At 46.0% G+C, this 20,342-nt stretch overlaps 1 protein-coding gene and 3 non-coding genes across 4 annotated transcripts; all 4 read right to left on the bottom strand.

Moving 5' to 3' along the window:
• Positions 1–14,444: 14,444 nt before the first annotated feature.
• LOC121000219 lies at positions 14,445–14,528 on the bottom strand. The gene has a single exon (XR_005778843.1). It is a non-coding gene; the product is annotated as a small nucleolar RNA SNORD100 (small nucleolar RNA).
• A 301-nt stretch (positions 14,529–14,829) lies between these two features.
• RPS12 (ribosomal protein S12) lies at positions 14,830–19,296 on the bottom strand. Its single transcript, XM_040429158.1, has 6 exons — positions 19,205–19,296; positions 19,015–19,062; positions 18,470–18,592; positions 17,236–17,338; positions 16,928–17,029; positions 14,830–14,922 (listed from the first exon to the last, which is right to left on the bottom strand). The coding sequence occupies exons 2-6, from the start codon at positions 19,026–19,028 to the stop codon at positions 14,860–14,862; spliced, it is 405 nt and encodes a 134-aa protein (XP_040285092.1). The 5' UTR covers positions 19,029–19,062; positions 19,205–19,296; the 3' UTR covers positions 14,830–14,859.
• On the bottom strand, positions 17,094–17,180 carry LOC121000218. The gene has a single exon (XR_005778842.1). It is a non-coding gene; the product is annotated as a small nucleolar RNA SNORD100 (small nucleolar RNA).
• On the bottom strand, positions 17,411–17,482 carry LOC121000194. Its single transcript, XR_005778819.1, has one exon. It is a non-coding gene; the product is annotated as a small nucleolar RNA SNORD101 (small nucleolar RNA).
• Positions 19,297–20,342: the final 1,046 nt, after the last annotated feature.

Below are 20,342 nucleotides of genomic sequence, written 5' to 3'. Positions count from 1 at the left end.
AGATTTTTTCATCCACATTGATCGATGCGAATGAAGAAATCTGTGCCGTTCCTTTTTTCTTTCAGCCCAGAGGCTGAACGAAAAAAAAAAATCTCATTACCCGTATGCTCAATATAAGGAGAATAGCAGAAACTCCTAATGCTGGCCATACATGTAATGATTGCGGAGACCCTCAAATGCCAGGGCAGTACATACACCCCACAAATGACCCCATTTTGGAAAGAAGACACCCCAAGGTATTCGCTGAGGGGCATATGGAGTCCATGAAAGATTGAAATTTTTGTCCCAAGTTAGCGGAAAGGGAGACTGAGAAAAAAATAAATAAAAATTTCCGCTAACTTGTGCCAAAAAAAAAAAATAATTCTATGAACTCGCCATGCCCCTCATTGAATACCTTGGGGTGTCTTCTTTCCAAAATGGGGTCACATGTGGGGTATTTATACTGCCCTGTCTAAAAATGCCCTCCTAAAAGGAATTTGGGCCCCTTTGCGCATCTAGGCTGCAAAAAAGTGTCACATGTGGTATCGCCGTACTCAGGAGAAGTTGGGGAATGTGTTTTGGGGTGTCATTTTACATATACCCATGCTGGGTGAGATAAATATCTAGGTCAAATGCCAACTTTGTATAAAAAAAAATGGGAAAAGTTGTCTTTTGCCAAGATATTTCTCTCACCCAGCATAGGTATATGTAAAAAGACACCCCAAAACACATTGCGATACCAGATGTGACACTTTTTTGCAGCCTAGGTGGGCAAATGGGCCCACATTCCAAAGAGCACCTTTCAGATTTCACAGGGCATTTTTTACACATTTTGATTTCAAACTACTTCTCACGCATTAGGGCCCCTAAAATGCCAGGGCAGTATAACTACCCCACAAGTGACCCCATTTTGGAAAGAAGACACCCCAAGGTATTCCGTGAGGGGCATGGCGAGTTCCTAGAATTTTTTTTTCACAAGTTAGCGGAAAATTATTTTTTTTTTTTTCTTACAGAGTCTCATATTCCACTAACTTGTGACAAAAAATAAAAACTTCCATTAACTCACTATGCCCATCATGAAATACCTTGGGGTGTCTTCTTTCCAAAATGGGGTCACATGTGGGGTATTTATACTGCCCTGGCATTTTAGGGGCCCTAAAGCGTGAGAAGAAGTCTGGAATATAAAAGGTCTAAAAAAAATTTACGCATTTGGATTCCGTGAGGGGTATGGCGAGTTCATGTGAGGTTTTTTTTTTTTTTTACACAAGTTAGTAGAATATGAGACTTTGTAAGAAAAAACAAAAAAAAAATTAATTAATTTCCACTAACTTGTGCCCAAAAAAATATCAGAATGGAGCCTTACAGGAGGGTGATCAGGGAGTGTATATGGGGTGATCACCCCCCTGTCATTGATTCCCCCCCCCCCCCCCCCCCGTCATGCTCCATTCAGACGTCCGTATGTGTTTTGCGGATCCGATCCGTGGATCCGGAAAACACATACGGACCTGTGAATGGAGCCAGCCTTACAAGGGGGTGATCAATAACAGGGGGTGATCAGGAAGTCTATATGGGGTGATCAGGAAGTCTATATGGGGTGATCAACCCCCTGTAAGGCTCCATTCAGACGTCCGTATGTGTTTCGCGGATCCGATCCATGGATCCGTAAAACACATACGGACATCTGAATGGAGCCTTACAGGGGCCTGATCAATGACAGGGGGGTGATCAGGGAGTCTATATGGGGTGATCAGGGGTTAATAAGTGACGGGGGGGGGGGGGGGGTGTAGTGGTGTTTGGTGCTACTTTTTACTTAGCTGCCTGTGTCCTCTGGTGGCCGATCCAAGCAAAAGGGACCACCAGAGGACCAGGTATATTAGACGCTGTTATCAAAACAGCGTCTAATATACCTGTTAGGGGTTTAAAAAAAATAAAAAATAAAATCGCATCTACAGCCTGCCAGCAAACGATCGCCGCTGGCAGGCTGTAGATACACTCGCTCACCTTCCGATCCTGCGAACGAGCGTTCACAGGAAATCTCGCGTCTCGCGAGATGACGCATAGATGCGTGACTCTGCCTGGAGCTGCCGCCTCCGGAACGCGATCCTGCGTTAGGCGGTTAAAGGGCTTCTGTCACCCCACTAAACTGATTTTTTTTTTGTGTACTTATAATCCCTATCATGTGATATTGCTATACCTTACGTTAATTTTCATTCAGTAGATTTTGCAAAAAACTTATTTATGATATGCTAATTACCTTTCTACCAGCAAGTAGGGCGTCTACTTGCTGGTAGCAGCCGCAGAAAACCACCCCCTCCTACTGTTGATTGACAGGGGCAGCCGCGATCTCCTCCTCCGACTGGCCCTGTCAGCATTTCAAAAATGCGAGCCTCCTCAGCACTCCCTCAGGGCGCCTGCGTCTTCTCTTTCAGTGACGTCATCTGCGCAAGCGCACCGAGGGAGTGCTGAGGAGCCGAGCCTACTTATCTCAGAGCGCCTGCGCCGAATCAACACAGGCGCGCAATTTTTGAAATGCTGACAGGGCTGGCCGGAGGAGGAGATCGCGGCTGGCCCTGTCAATCAACAAGAGGGTGCGGTTTTCTGCGGCTGCTACCAGCAAGTAGACGCCTACTTGCTGGTAGAAAAGTAATTCGCATATCATAAAAGTATGTTTTTTGCAAAATCTACTGAATGAAAATTATTAACATAAGGTATAGCAATATCGCATGATAGGGATTATAAGTGCACAAAAAAAAAAAAAAAAAACTGTTTAGTGGGGTGACAGAAGCCCTTTAACCACCTCCGGACCGCCTAACGCAGGATCGCGTTCCGGAGGTGGCAGCCCTGCGCAGAGTCACGCATATATGCGTCATCTCGCGAGACGCGAGATTTCCTGTGAACGCGCGCACGCTCACAGGAACGGAAGGTAAGAGAGTTGATCTCCAGCCTGCCAACGGCGATCGTTCGCTGGCAGGCTGGAGATGTGTTTTTTTTAACCCCCAACAGGTATATTAGACGCTGTTTTGATAACAGCGTCTAATATACCTGCTACCTGGTCCTCTGGTGGTCCCCCTTGTTTGGATCGACCACCAGAGGACACAGGTAGCTCAGTAAAGTAGCACCAAGCACCACTACACCACACCCCCCCCCCCGTCACTTATTAACCCCTTATTAGCCCCTGATCACCCCATATAGACTCCCTGATCACCCCCGTCATTGATTACCCCCCTGTCATTGATTACCCCCCTGTAAAGCTCCATTCAGACGTCCGCATGATTTTTACGGATCCACTGATAGATGGATCGGATCCGCAAAACGCATCCGGACGTCTGAATGAAGCCTTACACGGGCGTGATCAATGACTGTGGTGATCACCCCATATAGACTCCCTGATCACCCCCCTGTCATTGATTACCCCCCTGTAAAGCTCCATTCAGATGTCCGCATGATTTTTACGGATGCACTGACAGATGGATCGGATCCGCAAAACGCATCCGGACGTCTGAATGGAGCCTTACAGGGGGGTGATCAATGACTGTGGTTATCACCCCATATAGACTCCCTGATCACCCCCCTGTCATTGATCACCCCCCCTGTCATTGATCACCCCCCCTGTCATTGATCACCCTCTGTAAGGCTCCATTCAGACATTTTTTTGGCCCAAGTTAGCGGAATTATATATTTTTTTTCTTACAAAGTCTCATATTCCACTAACTTGTTTCAAAAAATAAAATCTCACATGAACTCACCATACCCCTCACGGAATCCAAATGCGTAAAATTTTTTAGACATTTATATTCCAGACTTCTTCTCACGCTTTAGGGCCCCTAGAATGCCAGGGCAGTATAAATACCCCACATGTGACCCCATTTCGGAAAGAAGACACCCCCAGGTATTCCGTGAGGGGCATATTGAGTCCATGAAAGATTGAAAAATTTGTCCCAAGTTAGCGGAACGGGAGACTTTGTGAGAAAAAAAATAAAAAATATCAATTTCCGCTAACTTGTACCAAAAAAAAAAAATTTCGATGAACTCGCCATGCCCCTCATTGAATACCTTGGGGTGTCTTCTTTCCAAAATGGGGTCACATGTGGGGTATTTATACTGCCCTGGCATTCTAGGGGCCCCAAAGCGTGAGAAGAAGTCTGGTATCCAAATGTCTAAAAATGCCCTCCTAAAAGGAATTTGGGCACCTTTGCGCATCTAGGCTGCAAAAAAGTGTCACACATCTGGTATCGCCGTACTCAGGAGAAGTTGGGGAATGTGTTTTGGGGTGTCATTTTACATATACCCATGCTGGGTGAGATAAATATCTTGGTCAAATGCCAACTTTGTATAAAAAAAATGGGAAAAGTTGTCTTTTGCCAAGATATTTCTCTCACCCAGCAAGGGTATATGTAAAATGACACCCCAAAACACATTCTCCAACTTCTCCCGAGTACGGAGATACCACATGTGTGGCACTTTTTTGCAGCCTAGGTGGGCAAAGGGGCCCACATTCCAAAGAGCACCTTTAGGATTTCACAGGTCATTTACCTACTTACCACACATTAGGGCCCCTGGAAAATGCCAGGGCAGTATAACTACCCCACAAGTGACCCCATTTTGGAAAGAAGACACCCCAAGGTATTCCGTGAGGGGCATGGCGAGTTCCTAGAATTTTTTATCACAAGTTAGTGGAAAATGCTGTTTTTTTTTTCATACAAAGTCTCATATTCCACTAACTTGTGACAAAAAATAAAAACTTCCATGAACTCACTATGCCCATCAGCGAATACCTTGGGGTCTCTTCTTTCCAAAATGGGGTCACTTGTGGGGTAGTTATACTGCCCTGGCATTCTAGGGGCCCAAATGTGTGGTAAGGAGTTTGAAATCAAATTCTGTAAAAAATGACCTGTGAAATCCGAAAGGTGCTCTTTGGAATATGGGCCCCTTTGCCCACCTAGGCTGCAAAAAAGTGTCACACATCTGGTATCTCCGTACTCAGGAGAAGTTGGGGAATGTGTTTTGGGGTGTCATTTTACATATACCCATGCTGGGTGAGAGAAATATCTTGGCAAAAGACAACTTTTCCCATTTTTTTATACAAAGTTGGCATTTGACCAAGATATTTATCTCACCCAGCATGGGTATATGTAAAAAGACACCCCAAAACACATTCCTCAACTTCTCCTGAATACAGAGATACCAGATGTGTGACACTTTTTTGCAGCCTAGGTGGGCAAAGGGGCCCATATTCCAAAGAGCACCTTTCGGATTTCACTCGTCATTTTTTACAGAATTTGATTTCAAACTCCTTACCACACATTTGGGCCCCTAGAATGCCAGGGCAGTATAACTACCCCACAAGTGACCCTATTTTGGAAAGAAGAGACCCCAAGGTATTCGCTGATGGGCATAGTGAGTTCATAGAACTTTTTATTTTTTGTCACAAGTTAGTGGAATATGAGACTTTGTAAGAAAAAAAAAAAAAAAAAAATCATCATTTTCCGCTAACTTGTGACAAAAAATAAAAAGTTCTATGAACTCACTATGCCCATCAACGAATACCTTAGGGTGTGTACTTTCCGAAATGGGGTTATTTGTGGGGTATTTGTACTGTCTGGGCATTGTAGAACCTCAGGAAACATGACAGGTGCTCAGAAAGTCAGAGCTGCTTCAAAAAGCGGAAATTCACATTTTTGTACCATAGTTTGTAAACGCTATAACTTTTACCCAAACATTTTTTTTTTATCAAAGACATGTAGAACAATAAATTTAGAGCAAAATTTATATATGGATGTATTTTTTTTTGCCAAATTTTACAACTGAAAGTGAAAAATGTCTTTTTTGCAAAAAAATCGTTAAATTTCGATTAATAACAAAAAAAGTAAAAATGTCAGCAGCAATGAAATACCACCAAATGAAAGCTCTATTAGTGAGAAGAAAAGGAGGTAAAATTCATTTGGGTGGTAAGTTGCATGACTGAGCAATAAATGGTGAAAGTAGTGTAGGTCAGAAGTGTAAAAAGTGGCCTGGTCTTTCAGGGTGTTTAAGCACTGGGGGCTGAAGTGGTTGTCCCACTTTGCATTTTCATACTTACCTGCTGCCAGCATGCCGTTCACTTCCTGGATTCTGGCTGGGGGCGGGCTTCATCTTGATTGAAGTCTTCTCCCGGCTGGGCCGCGCGCTGCACTAAACGCACACGCCGCCGCGCATGCGCCATGGTGACTTATTCCTGGCCAGTATAGTACAGAGCCGGCGTGCGCAGCTCTGTACTATTCTGGCCAGGAAGAAGTCACCATCGCGCATGCACGGCGGCGTGTGCGTTCAGGACAGCGAGCGGCCCGGCCGGGAGAAAAGGAGTCTTCTGCGCAAGCGCAGCCATCGGGATTCCGGAGAAGAGCGGTGGCCGTAACCAGTGGAGACCGAATGACAACAATGAGGTAAGTGGGGATGAATGTTCTCCTAAACGGTGGGAATGGGTTAATCAAATATATTTACAAAAATGATCACTGGCAAATCATTAACAGATTTAACAGTGATCATTATGATAGGATAACCCCTTTAAGTCTCAGAAAACCCCTTTTTATGTAACTTCCATCCATTGTGGAAGAAAATGATGATTACACTTACCGGTAATCGGATTTTCCTGACCCCACGACAGCACCACTGAGAGATGGCTCCGCCTCCAAGGACAGGAAACCTGTAGCATAAAAAAGGTGGAGCCACTCTCCCACCTCAGTGGGTTTACAGAGTATGAGAGGGACTCCCCTTTTGGTTAATACAATATCTAAATCCTTTTTTTTTTTTTTTTTTTTTGCATATCACCACGTGAAATCTTAACACCAACCACCACCTTAGGGAGGGAATTAGATGGGTGCTGTCGTGGGGTCAGGAAAATCCGATTACCGGTAAGTGTAATCATCATTTTTCCCCTCCCCCACGACAGCACCACTGAGAGAGATTTCATAGAATCTAAGGGTGGGTACCAACTTCTAACACCTTTGTGCCGAAAAGGAGGTCAGATATAGAATCAAGTTGTAATCTATAGTGCCTATAAAAGGTAGATGGAGAAGCCCAGGTGGCAGCTCTACAGATCTGATCAACTGACACACTGGACCTTTCTGCCCAGGAGGTAGATACCGCTCTGGTAGAGTGAGCCTTCAAGGATAGTGGAGGAGAAACCCCAGAACAAGAGTATGCTAGAGAAATCAGCTCTCGAATCCATCTAGCGATGGTACTCTTAGAGGCAGCATTACCTCTCCTAACCCCCGCATGTAGGATCAACAAAGATGAGGACTTTCTCCAGTCCCTGGATCTTTCTAGGTACTGGATCAGGCACCTTCTTACATCTAGGAGATGCCATTTCTCTTCATCCTCATTCTTTGGATCTGGAAAAAAAACTGGGAGAACTATCTCCTGTAACCTGTTGGTCCTAGAAGGGACTTTAGGAACGAATTTTGGGTCTGGCCTTAACACTACCCTATCCTCTCGTATAGTCATAAACGGTGGATTAATGGACAGGGCCTGGATCTCACTAACTCTTCGTGCTGAAGTGAGGGCTATCAGAATCACCAGTTTCAGAGTTAGATTTTTTATGGAGCTATCCTCGATAGGCTCAAATGGATGACAAGTTAAGGCTTTCAGAACTAAATTCAGATCCCAGGGAGGAAACCTAGGCCCCCTCACTGGAACAATCCTATCTACTGCCCTGAAAAATCTGACTATCCAGGGATCCATGGCCAGACTTCTACCACTTAATCCCGAGAGGGCTGAAACTTGAACCTTTAGGGTGCTTTTCGCTAAACCTAAGGTTAATCCCTGTTGTAAAAATTCCAACACCTGTCTAGTGGAAATCCTTTCTGGCCAAACATTAATGTCGAGGCCTGAAAAGGATAAGAATTTTCTCCAAATTCTAGCATAAATCGTGTTGGTCACTTTTTTCCTGCTTTTCAGAATTGTGGAAACGAGAGCCTCTGAAAAACCTTCCCTGATTAAGTGTGCCCTTTCAATCTCCAAGCAGTGAGATGGAGGGACTCTACCTCCGGATGCATTACTGGGCCCTGCCTTAGGAGATTCGGGATCTCGGGGAGAACCCAAGGTTCCACTACCGACATGGACCTGAGGAGGGAGAACCATGCCCTCTTTGGCCAAAAGGGGGCGACCACTATCATGTCCGACCTCTCCTCTCTGATTTTCCTGAGCACTCTGGGAAGGAGCTGAAGAGGGGGAAAGGCATACCCTAGATGAAACTTCCATTCCAAAAGGAAGGCATCCACCCCAACCGGAGATTCGTAAGGGTTGAGAGAGCAAAATTTCTCCACCTGCCTGTTCTCTCTGGTGGCAAAGAGGTCTATCTCTGGGACCCCCCATAATCCTACAATTTTTGCAAATATCAAGGGATCTAGAGACCATTCTCCCTGTCTTAATCGGTGGCGACTCAGAAAGTCGGCCTGGACATTCTCCCTTCCTCTTATATGAAGAGCGGATATGTGTGTCACCTGACTTCTTATCTCCCAAAATATCAACTCTGTCTCCCTCATTAAAGATCGGGATCTCGTACCTCCCTGACGGTTCAGGTATGCCACTACCGTCCTGTTGTCTGACATGATCCTGACATGCTGGTGATGAATCTCTGGAAGGGCTGCTCTTAGGGCCAATAACACTGCTCTCAACTCCTTCCTGTTTGAAGAGAATAGTCTCTGTAACGGGGACCACCTTCCCTGCCTTAACTGATCTTGGAAGTGTGCCCCCCACCCCCATGGGCTGGCATCTGTCGTAATGACTACCGGATCTGGGTAATTCCATGGGATACCCTGATCTAAATTCTTTACCTCCAACCACCAGTTGAGGGAGATAAGAGTCCTCCTGCACAGATTCATCTGGGAGTCCAAGGTAATCTCCTTCCGTCCAGTTACCTGCAAAATATTCTCCTGCAACTGTCTTGAATGGAACTGTGCCCACTGGACTGCTGGTATACAAGCTGTCATCAAGCCTAATAGAGACATGGCTTTCCGGACCGACATTCCCGGATTTTTCTGAGCTTTCCGGGCCTCGTTCCGAATTTTCTCTATTTTCTCTACTGGAAGAAAGGTCCTCTGTCGCAGGGAATCTAGCCGCAATCCCAAAAAGGTCTGTACCGTGCTGGGTTCTAATCTGGATTTTTTCATATTGATCATCCACCCCAGATGCTCTAGAATCCGAATCACTCTCTGGACAGATTTCTGACACTTCTCTTGTGATTCTGCTATTATTAAAAAATCGTCTAGATACGGCAGGAAAAGAATATCCTCCTTGCGGATAAATGAGGCCACTTCTGCCATTACCTTGGTGAAGGTTCTTGGTGCGCTTGATAGTCCGAAAGGCATAGCCTGGAACTGTAGATGTCTGGTCCTGCCCTTTCTGACTACCGCCACCCTCAGGAATTTCTGGAAGAAAGGATGCACCGGAATATGCAGATATGCATCTTTTAGGTCTAACACTGCCATGAAACACCCTTGGAAGACTAAATGAATTGCCGATTTTATGGTCTCCATTTTGAATTTTTTTATGACTAGGGATTTGTTTAATTGTCTTAAATTTATTATAGTCCGAAATGAACCGTCCGGTTTTTTCACCAAAAACAGAGTCGAGTAAAAACCTCTCCCCCACTCCATTTCTGGTACTGGTATCAACACCTTCTTGACTATTAATTGATCTACCTCTTCTGTCAATCTTTTGGATTCTCTGGTGACCACAAATCTTTGTGGGTAATGTCTCTTGAATTGCAGTCTTAAACCTTCCATCATAATATTTGTGACCCAAATGCCTGCTACATCTTTCCAGGCAGGAAGGAAGAATCTTAATCTCCCCCCTACCTGTAGTCTGGCGTCATTTTTTGGACATCTTATCCTTCTGGGAGGAGGAGTTCCCGAACATAAAGCCCCTACCTCCTGACCCCCTGGGTCTGGTGAACTGATCCCTGTCTCCTGACTGTCCTCTTCCCTGAAATCTTGATGTATTCCGAAAGGGACGCCTGTAGGGTCTAAATTGTGAAAAAGAGGATTCCTGTGGCATCCTCTTTTTCCTATCCGCTGCTTTCTCTAGGAGAGCATCCAGCTCTGGGCCAAACAGGAATTGACCCTGACAGGGAATACCACATAAGCGCTGCTTAGAAGCCATGTCTCCTCCCCTCCAGTTCTTCAGCCATAAAGCTCTACGGCCTGAATTAGAGATGGAAGCAGACCTGGCCGATAAACGAACCGCCTCAACCGAGGCGTCGGATAAAAAATCCGCCGCCTTCTGTAAGGTGGGTAAAGAAGCTAGAATTTGTTCCCTAGGACACTTGTCCCTTAGCTGTCCTTCTAGTCTTTCAAGCCAGATGGCTAATGACCTAGCTGTGACCGTTGCGGCTATGTTGGGCCTGAAGGAAGCCGTAGATGCCTCCCATGTATTTTTAAGGCAAGAGTCTATTTTTTTATCTAATGGATCCTTCAAAAACCCCATATCTTCAAATGGTAGGGAAGATCTTCTGGACACCTTGGATATTGCCACATCTAATTTGGGCGCTTTGTCCCAGGACGTAGTGGCCTCTTCCTCAAAAGGGTATTTTCTTTTGAAATTTTTACTTATAAACGCCTTTCTGTCAGGTTTTTTCCATTCCTGATCTATTAGGGCTGAAATGCTTTTATGTAAGGGAAAACATCTCTTTTTCTTTTCCCGTAGTCCCTCAAAAACTGTATCGGCCATGGATATGTCCTCTCTGACGTCTTCCAATTCCAAAGTAGCTCTAATGGTCTTCAGGAGTTTTTCTGTATCCGTTACTGGAAACAGAAATTTTTTCTCTTTCTCGTCTTCTGATAAGGATGAATCCTCAGACTCCTCATCCCTATCCTCCTCACTATCATCTACTGACTCCACCTCTGAATCTACTCTTTCCGCTGCTTTTTTAGGTTTTTTTGAGGTTTTAAGGGACTCCTTAACCTCCGATCTAATGAGTGCTCTAATACCCTTCATAAAATTCGGGGATTCTTCTGCCAGTGTTCTGTCAATACATTCCTGGCATAGTTTTTTAGAATAAGATGAGGACAAGGGGCATCTACATAGTGCACATTCCTTATTCTTTCTCTTTGATGCGACCTTTTTAGGTGGTACCGGCATCTGCTTTTCAGCGTCCACTTCTTCTGACCTCTTGTCCTCCTCCATAATATACCTAGAGGCATAGAGGTTTTTAGGAAAAATATGAAGCAGGGAACAGCACCTCTCCTTGGAGAGTTCCACATGTTCCCCGGGAGCTTTCTTGTGCCAGAAGTCACCAACCTGGTCCGGATGCTTTCTGAAAGGAAAAATGACTAGCAGCCCAGCGTTAGGAGAAATCTCTGCAGGTTCAATGGTGCCTGCCAACACTGAGAACGCTGCACCGCCTGGTCTCCCCTTTTATTTCCGGTCATCTGACCGGAACTTGTATCTGGAACGCACGTCTCACCTCTGTGACGTCATTCCGCGACTTCCGGTTCCTGCTCCGGTGCGTTCCACTGCTCCTGCGTCGGCAGTCTGCAGCACACACGTGCGCACCCGGAACTATCGCCCTCTGGCGTGTTCCATGCGAGCCGCTCGTGCGGCCCCACGCGGTCTCACTCCTTTGAGGGACCGGTGTCCTCAGCCTCTGGAATGAAGAATCGGCCCCGGACCGACCTCCATCGTCCCTAAACAGACCCGGCACCCGGTCTCAGGCTGGTAAGACCCATGACTCTCTAGGCTTTCCTAGGACTTCCAAGCCATGGGCCTCCTAGAAATAAAAACTACAAGTCTCCTGCTCCAGGGACAGGAAACCTCACTGAGGTGGGAGAGTGGCTCCACCTTTTTTATGCTACAGGTTTCCTGTCCTTGGAGGCGGAGCCATCTCTCAGTGGTGCTGTCGTGGGGGAGGGGAAAAATGCACCCTGAACACAGGTGGATTTTGGTGGAAATGTACATAATCCTTTATGGAAATTCATGCAGATCTTGTGTTCACCCACACTCGTGCAGCTAGCCCTATAATCCCAGCCTTGTTTTTAAGCTTAGATTGTCAGCTTTCAAAACAAGGCCAGATCATAAATCTAGCACAATTGTCTCCCAAGAGCCTTCAGAAGCATCCCCCCCATCCCTGTAACTGTTCAGGAGGTTTGTCTTGGAGGGCAAGTTTGAGATGCTTTAAAGAGGACCTTTCACCCATTATGACAATGTGAACTAAGTGTACAGACATGTAGAGCGGCGCCCGGGGATACCCCTGCACTTATTATCCCTGGGCGCCGCTCCGTTCTCCTGCTATGCCCTCCGGTATCTTCGTTCACAAACTTATGGTAGGCGGAGTCTGCCCTTGTTCTGCTGTAGCGCTGGCCAATCGCATTGCAGAGCTCAGCCTGGGAGAAAAGAACCTCCCAGGCTGTGAGCTCTGTGCTGCGATTGGCCAGCGCTAGAGCCTACCATAACTTAGTGACTGGAATCTCCACCTACTATAACTTAGGGAACGGAGATACCGGAGGACATAGCGGGAGAACAGAGCGGCGCCCGGGGATAATAGTAAGTGCAGTGAGATCCCCGGGCGCCGCTCTCCATGTCTCCCCATATTCATAGTGTAATAATGGGTGAAAGGTCCTCTTTAACCAGTAATTCAATTACTTCAGTTGCCATTCACAATCAGTAATGAGCAAAACCAATAGTAGAATCTACACCAAAGGGTCCATTCACACATCCGCTAAACACCAGGCTGATGCACTGGTAATGCAGACAGCACTGCTGTCCACATCTTTTCCATCCCCATTAAAAATAAATGGTCGTCACCCATTCAGCATAATTGCAGAACAGATCCGGACCTAAAGTGCAGACGTCTGAATGGAGCCGAAAACAAATACTGGTGCCTCTTCTGTGTTTGAGGCTACTTTCACACTAGCGTTCGGGGCTCCGCTTGTGAGCTCCGTTTGAAGGGTCTCACAAGCGGCCATGAACGCATCCGTCCAGCCCTAATGCATTCTGAATAGACGCGGATCCGCTCAGAATGCATCAGTCTGGCAGCGTTCAGCCTCCGCTCCGCAAGCGGACACCTGAATGCAGCTTGCAGCGTTCGGGTGTCTGCCTGGCCGTGCGGAGGCAAGTGGATCCGTCCAGACTTACAATGCAAGTCAATGGGGACGGATCCGTTTTAAGTTGACACAGTATGGCTCAATTTTCAAACGGATCCGTCCCCCATTGACTTTCAATGTAAAGTCTGGACGGATCCGTCTGAAGCTACTTTCACACTTAGAATTTTTTCTACAATATAATGCAGACGGATCCGTTCTGAACGGATCCCAAGTCTGAATTATATGAGCGGATCCGTCTGGGCAGACAGACCCGCTCTGAACGGTAGTGTGAAAGTAGCCTTAGACCTACTCCTTGTTTTAGCTTATAAATGCTGATGCTAAATATTGACCATGTAAAGTCAGCCAATAGGGGCAGCTAAATTCTTCACAGGGTAAGAGGTTATATAGATTATGCCCTGTTAGGTGAACAAAAACATGAACATAGCCAAAGGCCATTTTCACACAAGCATATTCAATCCAGGAAACATTGTGTTGGATGGAGCTCATACACACAACCATATGCCCTCCAAGACATATGGTCCATGAGCAGGCCATATGGTCCGGAGCGACATACATCATGCGCACAGCATCATAGGTTACTATGATGATATACGCATCAGGCCGCACGCGTTGCTATTGTCCCGCACTCGTGTGGGACAACAGTCCCACAGGCGACCCGATACACACAGCATCATAGTAACCTACAATGCTATGGTTCCTGAGCACACGATGTATGCAACTCTGGACATATGGCCCTCATGTCTGTTATGGACCTGCAAAAATGCTTCTGTTACAATAATACAACCGCATGCATCAGTCATGAACGGATCCGGTTGTATTATGTCTTCCATAGCCATGACAGATCAGTCTTAGACACCATTGAAAGCAAGTCAATGGGGCACAGCAGTTTTCTATTGTGCAAGCAGCATTTTGGTGTGCGCCTCCAGAGCAGAATGGAGACTGAACGGAGGCAAACTGATGCATTCTGAGCGGATCCTTTTCCATTCAGAATGCATTGGGGGCAAAACTGATCCATTTTGGACCGCTTGTGTTAGTCCTGAACGGATCTCACAAACAAAGCCAAAACCCTAGTAGCCTAACCCATACTTAAGGGGCCCTGCAGAATCATTAATGATAATGTGAATTCACATCTCTGCAAGTCAACGGAATTGTAGTCAAGTTCAGTCACACGAGTTGTGTAATGAGCAAGCAATTGGGCAACTACGCCCTCCCTACTTTACATGCAGTTCTGCATGGCAGTCATACAGCTGTTGAATGTATCTTAAGAAACCTGGCCTTAGGGAAAAACTAGTCTGGAGGCGCAATTGGAAACTGGGACTAATGTGAATGGCAACGCTGAGTGCAGTGCTGCAAAATATGTTGTGAGCATATAAGCATCAGCAAACAAACATCTCCGAGAAATTGGGTAACAAGATGGCAAGTCTCTTCAGCAAGTTCAGAAGAGGGAGCCAAGTTCTCATCACTGATGCACAAGCCATTTAAACAGAAATGAGTACTCAAACACTGCAGGCCAAGAGGCAATACCCTGCATGTCCAGCAAGCAGATGCCACGACGTGTAACAGAGGCTGGTAGCACTCAAGAGCACTGCAGCCCTTTAAACAGTCGACCAGTGGGCGTCTGACTCAACAGCACTGCTGATCTGGTATTAATAGACCAACCTAAGGCTAGTTCATCAGCAGGGTGAACTCACGAAAACTTCCATGGCTACAAAGAATTGTGCCCATTTACCCATCTAACCATGCCACCAAGAGGTGAAAAACCACACAACACTGTTCAGTTTCCGAACTTTTATTCAGATGTTCATTTCTTGCACTTAAAGTATTCTTCAATGACATCTTTGGCCTGGGATTCCTTGCCATAGTCCTAAGAAAAAAAAGAAAAAAAAGTACATTATGGTGTGTTTTGAAGCTAGCACCATTAAGTCATACGAAAATATTAAAGCCAGCATGTAGCCAGTTTTAGGGACCTTAAGTGCCACATGAAGGCCTCAAGGCTCGTACAGTGGCCTTACTCTTGCCATCACTTTTGAACAAGAACCACACAACACATTTAGTTTGGCAGTAGCTCAACGATGGCACACAATACGATGACTTCTGAAGACACTTCTATGGACACGAGTTAGTGCCATTTATAGCTGTCAGACTACATACAACCGTCTTAGGCTACTTTCACACTTGCGGCAGAGAGATCCGGCAAGCAGTTCCGTCGCCGGAACTGCCTGCCGGATCAGGCAAAATGTATGCTAACTGATGGCATTAGTAAGACTGATCAGGATCCTGATCAGTCTTAAAAATGCCTGATCAGTCGAAAAAATGCATTGAAATGCCGGATCCGTCTTTCCGGTGTCATCCGGCAAAAACGGATCCGGCATTTATTTTTTCACCTTTTTTTCAGTCTGCGCATGCGCATACCGGAAGGACGGATCCGGCATTCCGGTATTCTGAATGCCGGATCCGGCACTAATACATTCCTATGGGAAAAAATGCCTGATCCGGCATTCAGGCAAGTCTTCAGTTTTTTTAGCCGGAGATAAAACCGTAGCATGCTACGGTTTTCTCTTTTGCCTGATCAGTCAAAACGACTGAACTGAAGACATACTGATGCAAACTGAACGGATTACTCTCCATTCAGAATGCATGGGGACATACCTGATCAGTTCTTTTCCGGTATAGAGCCCCTGTGACGGAACGCTATGCCGGAGAAGAACAACGCAAGTGTGAAAGTAGCCTTAATACAGCTTTCAGACGAACTAAAAATGCATTGAGAAGTGGTTTTCTGAAAGACTGCCTGCATGCCCAACATGGTGGGACTGAAAAACAGTCACAAGTAAGCAGGTCTGGTTAATTAAACGTCTGTTTTTTCCACTGTTCAAATATTGGAAAACAATCTTAGGCTACTTTCACACCTGCGTTAGGTGCGGATCCGTCTGGTATCTGCACAGACTGATCCGCACCTATAATGCAAAAGCTTAGATCCGTTCAGAACGGATCTGTTTGCATTACCATGAACAAAAAAAAAAAATTTTTTTTTTTGTTCATGATAATCCAAACGGATCCGTTTTGACTGACTTTCAATGTAATGGGGGACGGATCCGTTTGAAAATTGCACCATATTGTGTCAACTTCAAACGGATCCGTCCCCATTGACTTACATTGTAAGTCTGGACGGATCCGTTTGCCTCCTCACGGCCAGGCGGACACCCGAACGCTGCAAGCTGCGTTCAGGGGTCCGCCTGCTGAGCGGAGGACAAACTGTGCCAAACTGATGCATTCTGAGCGGATCCGCATCCATTCAGAATGCATTAGGGCTGGACGGATCCGTTCGGGGGCCGCTTGTGAGAGCCTTCAAACGGAGCTCACAAGCGGAGCCCCGAACGCTAGTGTGAAAGTAGCCTTACCCATGTCAAAGGGGCTGTCTGCTTTTTTCATCCCATACGAGCACTGCCTTCTCTGCTCGCCGCAGCAATTGCAGTGGTGAGCAGGTGTAATTACAAGTATGGCATCCTCATTCCCTTCTATGGGCCAGCTCCTTCCTATACACTTGGACAGCTGGCTCATAGTAGTGAATGGGGGATGCCAGAAGACCCCTACTGATCTAATATTTATCACCTATCTGGACAACCCCTTTAGGTGTTAAACCACAAAACCAATACCCAGCTGTGAACAGCCACCACTACAGTGCAGCCAGGCATCGTTTACATGCCATGATCAGAGTGGACCTCTGCAATCAAGTGGCTAGACTGTGCCACAGTCAAGCAAGCAATGGCTGGTGGGGATCAGCAGTGTCCAAGTAGTATCGGTTCTTTTGTTAGTCTAACATTGCCCTCTGACAACCCGTTTACCATGTATAGCCCAAAAGACATGCTTACCTTGACAACCACACAGCTGCAGCCGACCACCTTACGGGGTTTGCCTTCCCTGTCGATTTTACAGAGACCCACCCATTCGCCAAGCTTCTTACTGTCGTCAACCTGGAAGACCAGCATTACCTTAGTAACCATTGCCAAAATACAGTCATGTGTTTATTCAATGATTGCTGCAACTCAGAAGGAACTGGGTAACATGTAGGCTTTTATCCTCACAGCATTCAGTAGAGGGAGCCAGATTGTCATCATGTACAGCACCCCATGTAGAGATGAACAACATGTACATGGAGCTGTGTGACCAGGACACTCACCTTGATGAGATTGATCTGATGCTCAGCACATAGAGCCTCAACGAGTTTCACGTACATGGGCTCATCACAGTTGGAAGCTAGGACGCACAGGTGAGCTTGGCGTCTGGAAGACAAGACATCTCATTAGTACCATCGGAGATTCCATACTCTTCATACAACTAAGTTCTTGCAACAGGCTTGTCAGTTAGATTTTCTCACTCATACAGAGTGAAGGGGTATCCGACATAATACAACTCATCATTCAAGCACTGTTGCATGTCCCAATGACAACTAAACCTCCCCATAACCAGCCATAGTCTACCAGTAATAAATCTCCACAGAAGTACATGAAGCATGATAAAGCAAAGGACACTGCATTGATTTGCTTCATTTGTCTTGCTTCCTAAAGGCAAACTTTTTCCTGCCCTTTTGCTTCTACAGGATATGCAGAAGGCCTTCACATAGCAGCTGGTGGTACTGCGGAATTTGTCAGAGCACTGCTCCTGTTTTGGTTTACTCTGCCCCCTGCATTAGAAATAGCAGGAGATTGTACTTGGCAGATGTGGGATGGACCCACTGCAAACCGTATTTTTCACCCCACAAGATGTTTTTCCCTCTAAATGGGGAGGAAAATGCCCAGAGCATCTTATGAGGTAAATATGAGTGCTCCAGGGTTAACGTCTCACCTCAGTACCAGCCCTAGTGAACTTACTCCCTCACACCTCATTAAAGGGGAGGTTGTCCCACAAGAAAAAAAGATTCTAGTTTTCAAGTCAACATGTGTATCTGAATACTTTTGTAATTGCATGTCATGAATTTTGTATAGCCAGCGAGTTATGATTTCATAGACTATCACCACCTGCCGCTTACTCAGGTGGACGCACACGCTCAGTTCCATTCTCCAAGTGCTGCAAACTTCACATAGCGCCTGAGCTTTAAGCTTGAAATAAATCTGGCGCAATGAACGGAGAGATCGCTGGTTCCATGTGAGATACAGGGCTGGTTCTGGCTTTATTAGAGATTGTCATGTATTATGATGTATATTTGTACATCAGTATCTGATTGGCAGGAATCTGACACCCCACCGACAGTTGTCCTACAGTACCCATGGCACTACACAATACAGTCCATTGTGTAGTTCCGGTGCTAGAACAGCTAGTCAGCAGGGCGCCTGACCATCTGTGATAAGATAGGCCAACATGGCGCAGGGCAAACAAAGGGTGTGGACCACCCCTGAAGTGACCGGCGGACTTACTTGTCAAGAGCCTTGGCAGCTTCACGAATACCACGGGCCAGGCCGTCATGTATAAGTGCGGTCTTGAGCACTTCTTGAAGCGCGGTGTTGATATCCATTACACCTCCAGCAGAAATAGAAATGCTGCAATGACATGAAAGCGGAGATGAATACTTGCAAGTTCGGCACCATAAATGCCCACATCACTAACAGAAGATGGTCACTGGGCCACATCCACCATAGAATTAAAGGGGTGGGCTGACGGACATTACCTATCCATAGGAGCATGACCACATGCAAGAACAGCATGATCTTACAGGGGGGCAAGATAACCAACTCTGATGTGGCAGGGGACAGTATGGTAAGCAGTAGTAGTGTGAACAGAGAAACAGACTGGAGGTTTACAGGCCAAACAATGAGAACTAGGGGAGAACACAAGGCAGGGAACTGATGAGGAGCCCGAGACTTTACCAGCCAGGACATCCCAGCAGTGATCAGGACTACCAGGTGACAGGTGACACTACGTGATCCCAGCACATAACCCAGACAGAAGGAAGACTACTCACCCTTCCTCGGCCATCCTCGATGTCTAATGGATTTCGGGCGTTACTCCGCTGCAATACAGACATAAGGGAGATGCGTTAGCTGCACCCATGGCGCCGCCGCTGTTCCCGGTGTCAGGGAGGGCGGGATGCCAGAGATCGCGAACAGATTGTAAGCGCCATGGAGCGGCCGCACTGCACCGCCATCACTTACCCAACCTGCTCCACGGCATTAAGGAAAGAGAAAGCCATGCGTCCCGCGTCACGTATTTATAGCCTGCTAAGCGTGGCCCCGCCTCCTTGCGTGAGGGCAAAGGCAAGCGATACGTGTGCAGGAGGACTAATCCGCCATATTTATTGTGGTCAGCATAGGTGACATCACGCCAGCCCAGTTAGCTGTTGCGCTAATTCTTATCATGATACAAGTGTGCTTGGTAGAAGTCTGATGCGTTAGAAAAACTACAGCTCCCGCAATGCGATGGGGGAGTACTTTACACTATGAGATTTAAAGGTGATGTGCCACCAGTTTGATTTTTGAGTTCAGGTGACTGGATGGCTACAGGTGCCTCAGTGAATGATCTGCTGAACAGCACAATTACAGCAATACCAGATTTTTTTGTTAGTTTTTCTTGTCTTTTAATAAAAATCTTTTTCTTTGCATTGCATATTCTGACCCCCATTTGTTTATAGTTACGTCTAGGGAGCTGTGTAAGGGCTCATTTTTTGTAAGGTGATCTGTAGTTTTTATGGATACCATTTTGGGGTGTGCATGACTTTTTGATAACTTTTTATAAAAAAATTTAGGGAAATGAAATAATGAAAAAACAAATTGGCCATTTAGTTGTTTTTTTTGTTTGTTACAGGGTTCACCGTATATGTTAAATACTTTTATATTTTAATAGGATGGGCATTTTGGGACATGGGGGTACTAATGATCTTTATTAGAGATGAGCGAATTTCATATTTTGAAACTCGTTCACACTTAGTTTGTTGGTAAAAGGTGAATTGCGTTATGGATTCCGTTACCACGGACCATAACGCAGTTCTATGACTAAATGCACAACTGAATAGGACGGATCCGTTTTGAAGCCCATAGACTTCTATTATGACGGAATGAATAACAGAATGCCTCCCGTCATATAATTGTGTTATGGTCCATGGTAACGGAATCCATAACGCAATATATATTTTTTAAATTTTATTTATTTATTTATTTTACACTTTTTAAAAGTCCCCTTAACCCCTTCAGGACCTCCGCCGTACATTTCGGTCTTTAAACATGGCGCACGCTCGCACGTGCAGGGGGTGCCATTGCCGCCGGGTTTCTGCTATCTAAACCCTTCCCGACACAT

Source organism: Bufo bufo, chromosome 4 (assembly GCF_905171765.1).
Source record: "Bufo bufo chromosome 4, aBufBuf1.1, whole genome shotgun sequence".
NCBI lineage: Eukaryota > Metazoa > Chordata > Amphibia > Anura > Bufonidae > Bufo > Bufo bufo.
The sequence above is the reverse complement of the archived record's forward strand: the minus strand, read 5'-3'. Positions and strand labels throughout refer to the sequence as shown.

Coding starts and splice junctions, on each gene's coding strand:
- RPS12 (XM_040429158.1), bottom strand. Junction 17,339..18,469: donor GCTGCCAAGGCTCTTGACAA/GTAAGTCCGCCG, acceptor CTTGTCTTCCAG/ACGCCAAGCTCACCTGTGCG. Junction 17,030..17,235: donor ATCAGATCAATCTCATCAAG/GTGAGTGTCCTG, acceptor CTGGTCTTCCAG/GTTGACGACAGTAAGAAGCT.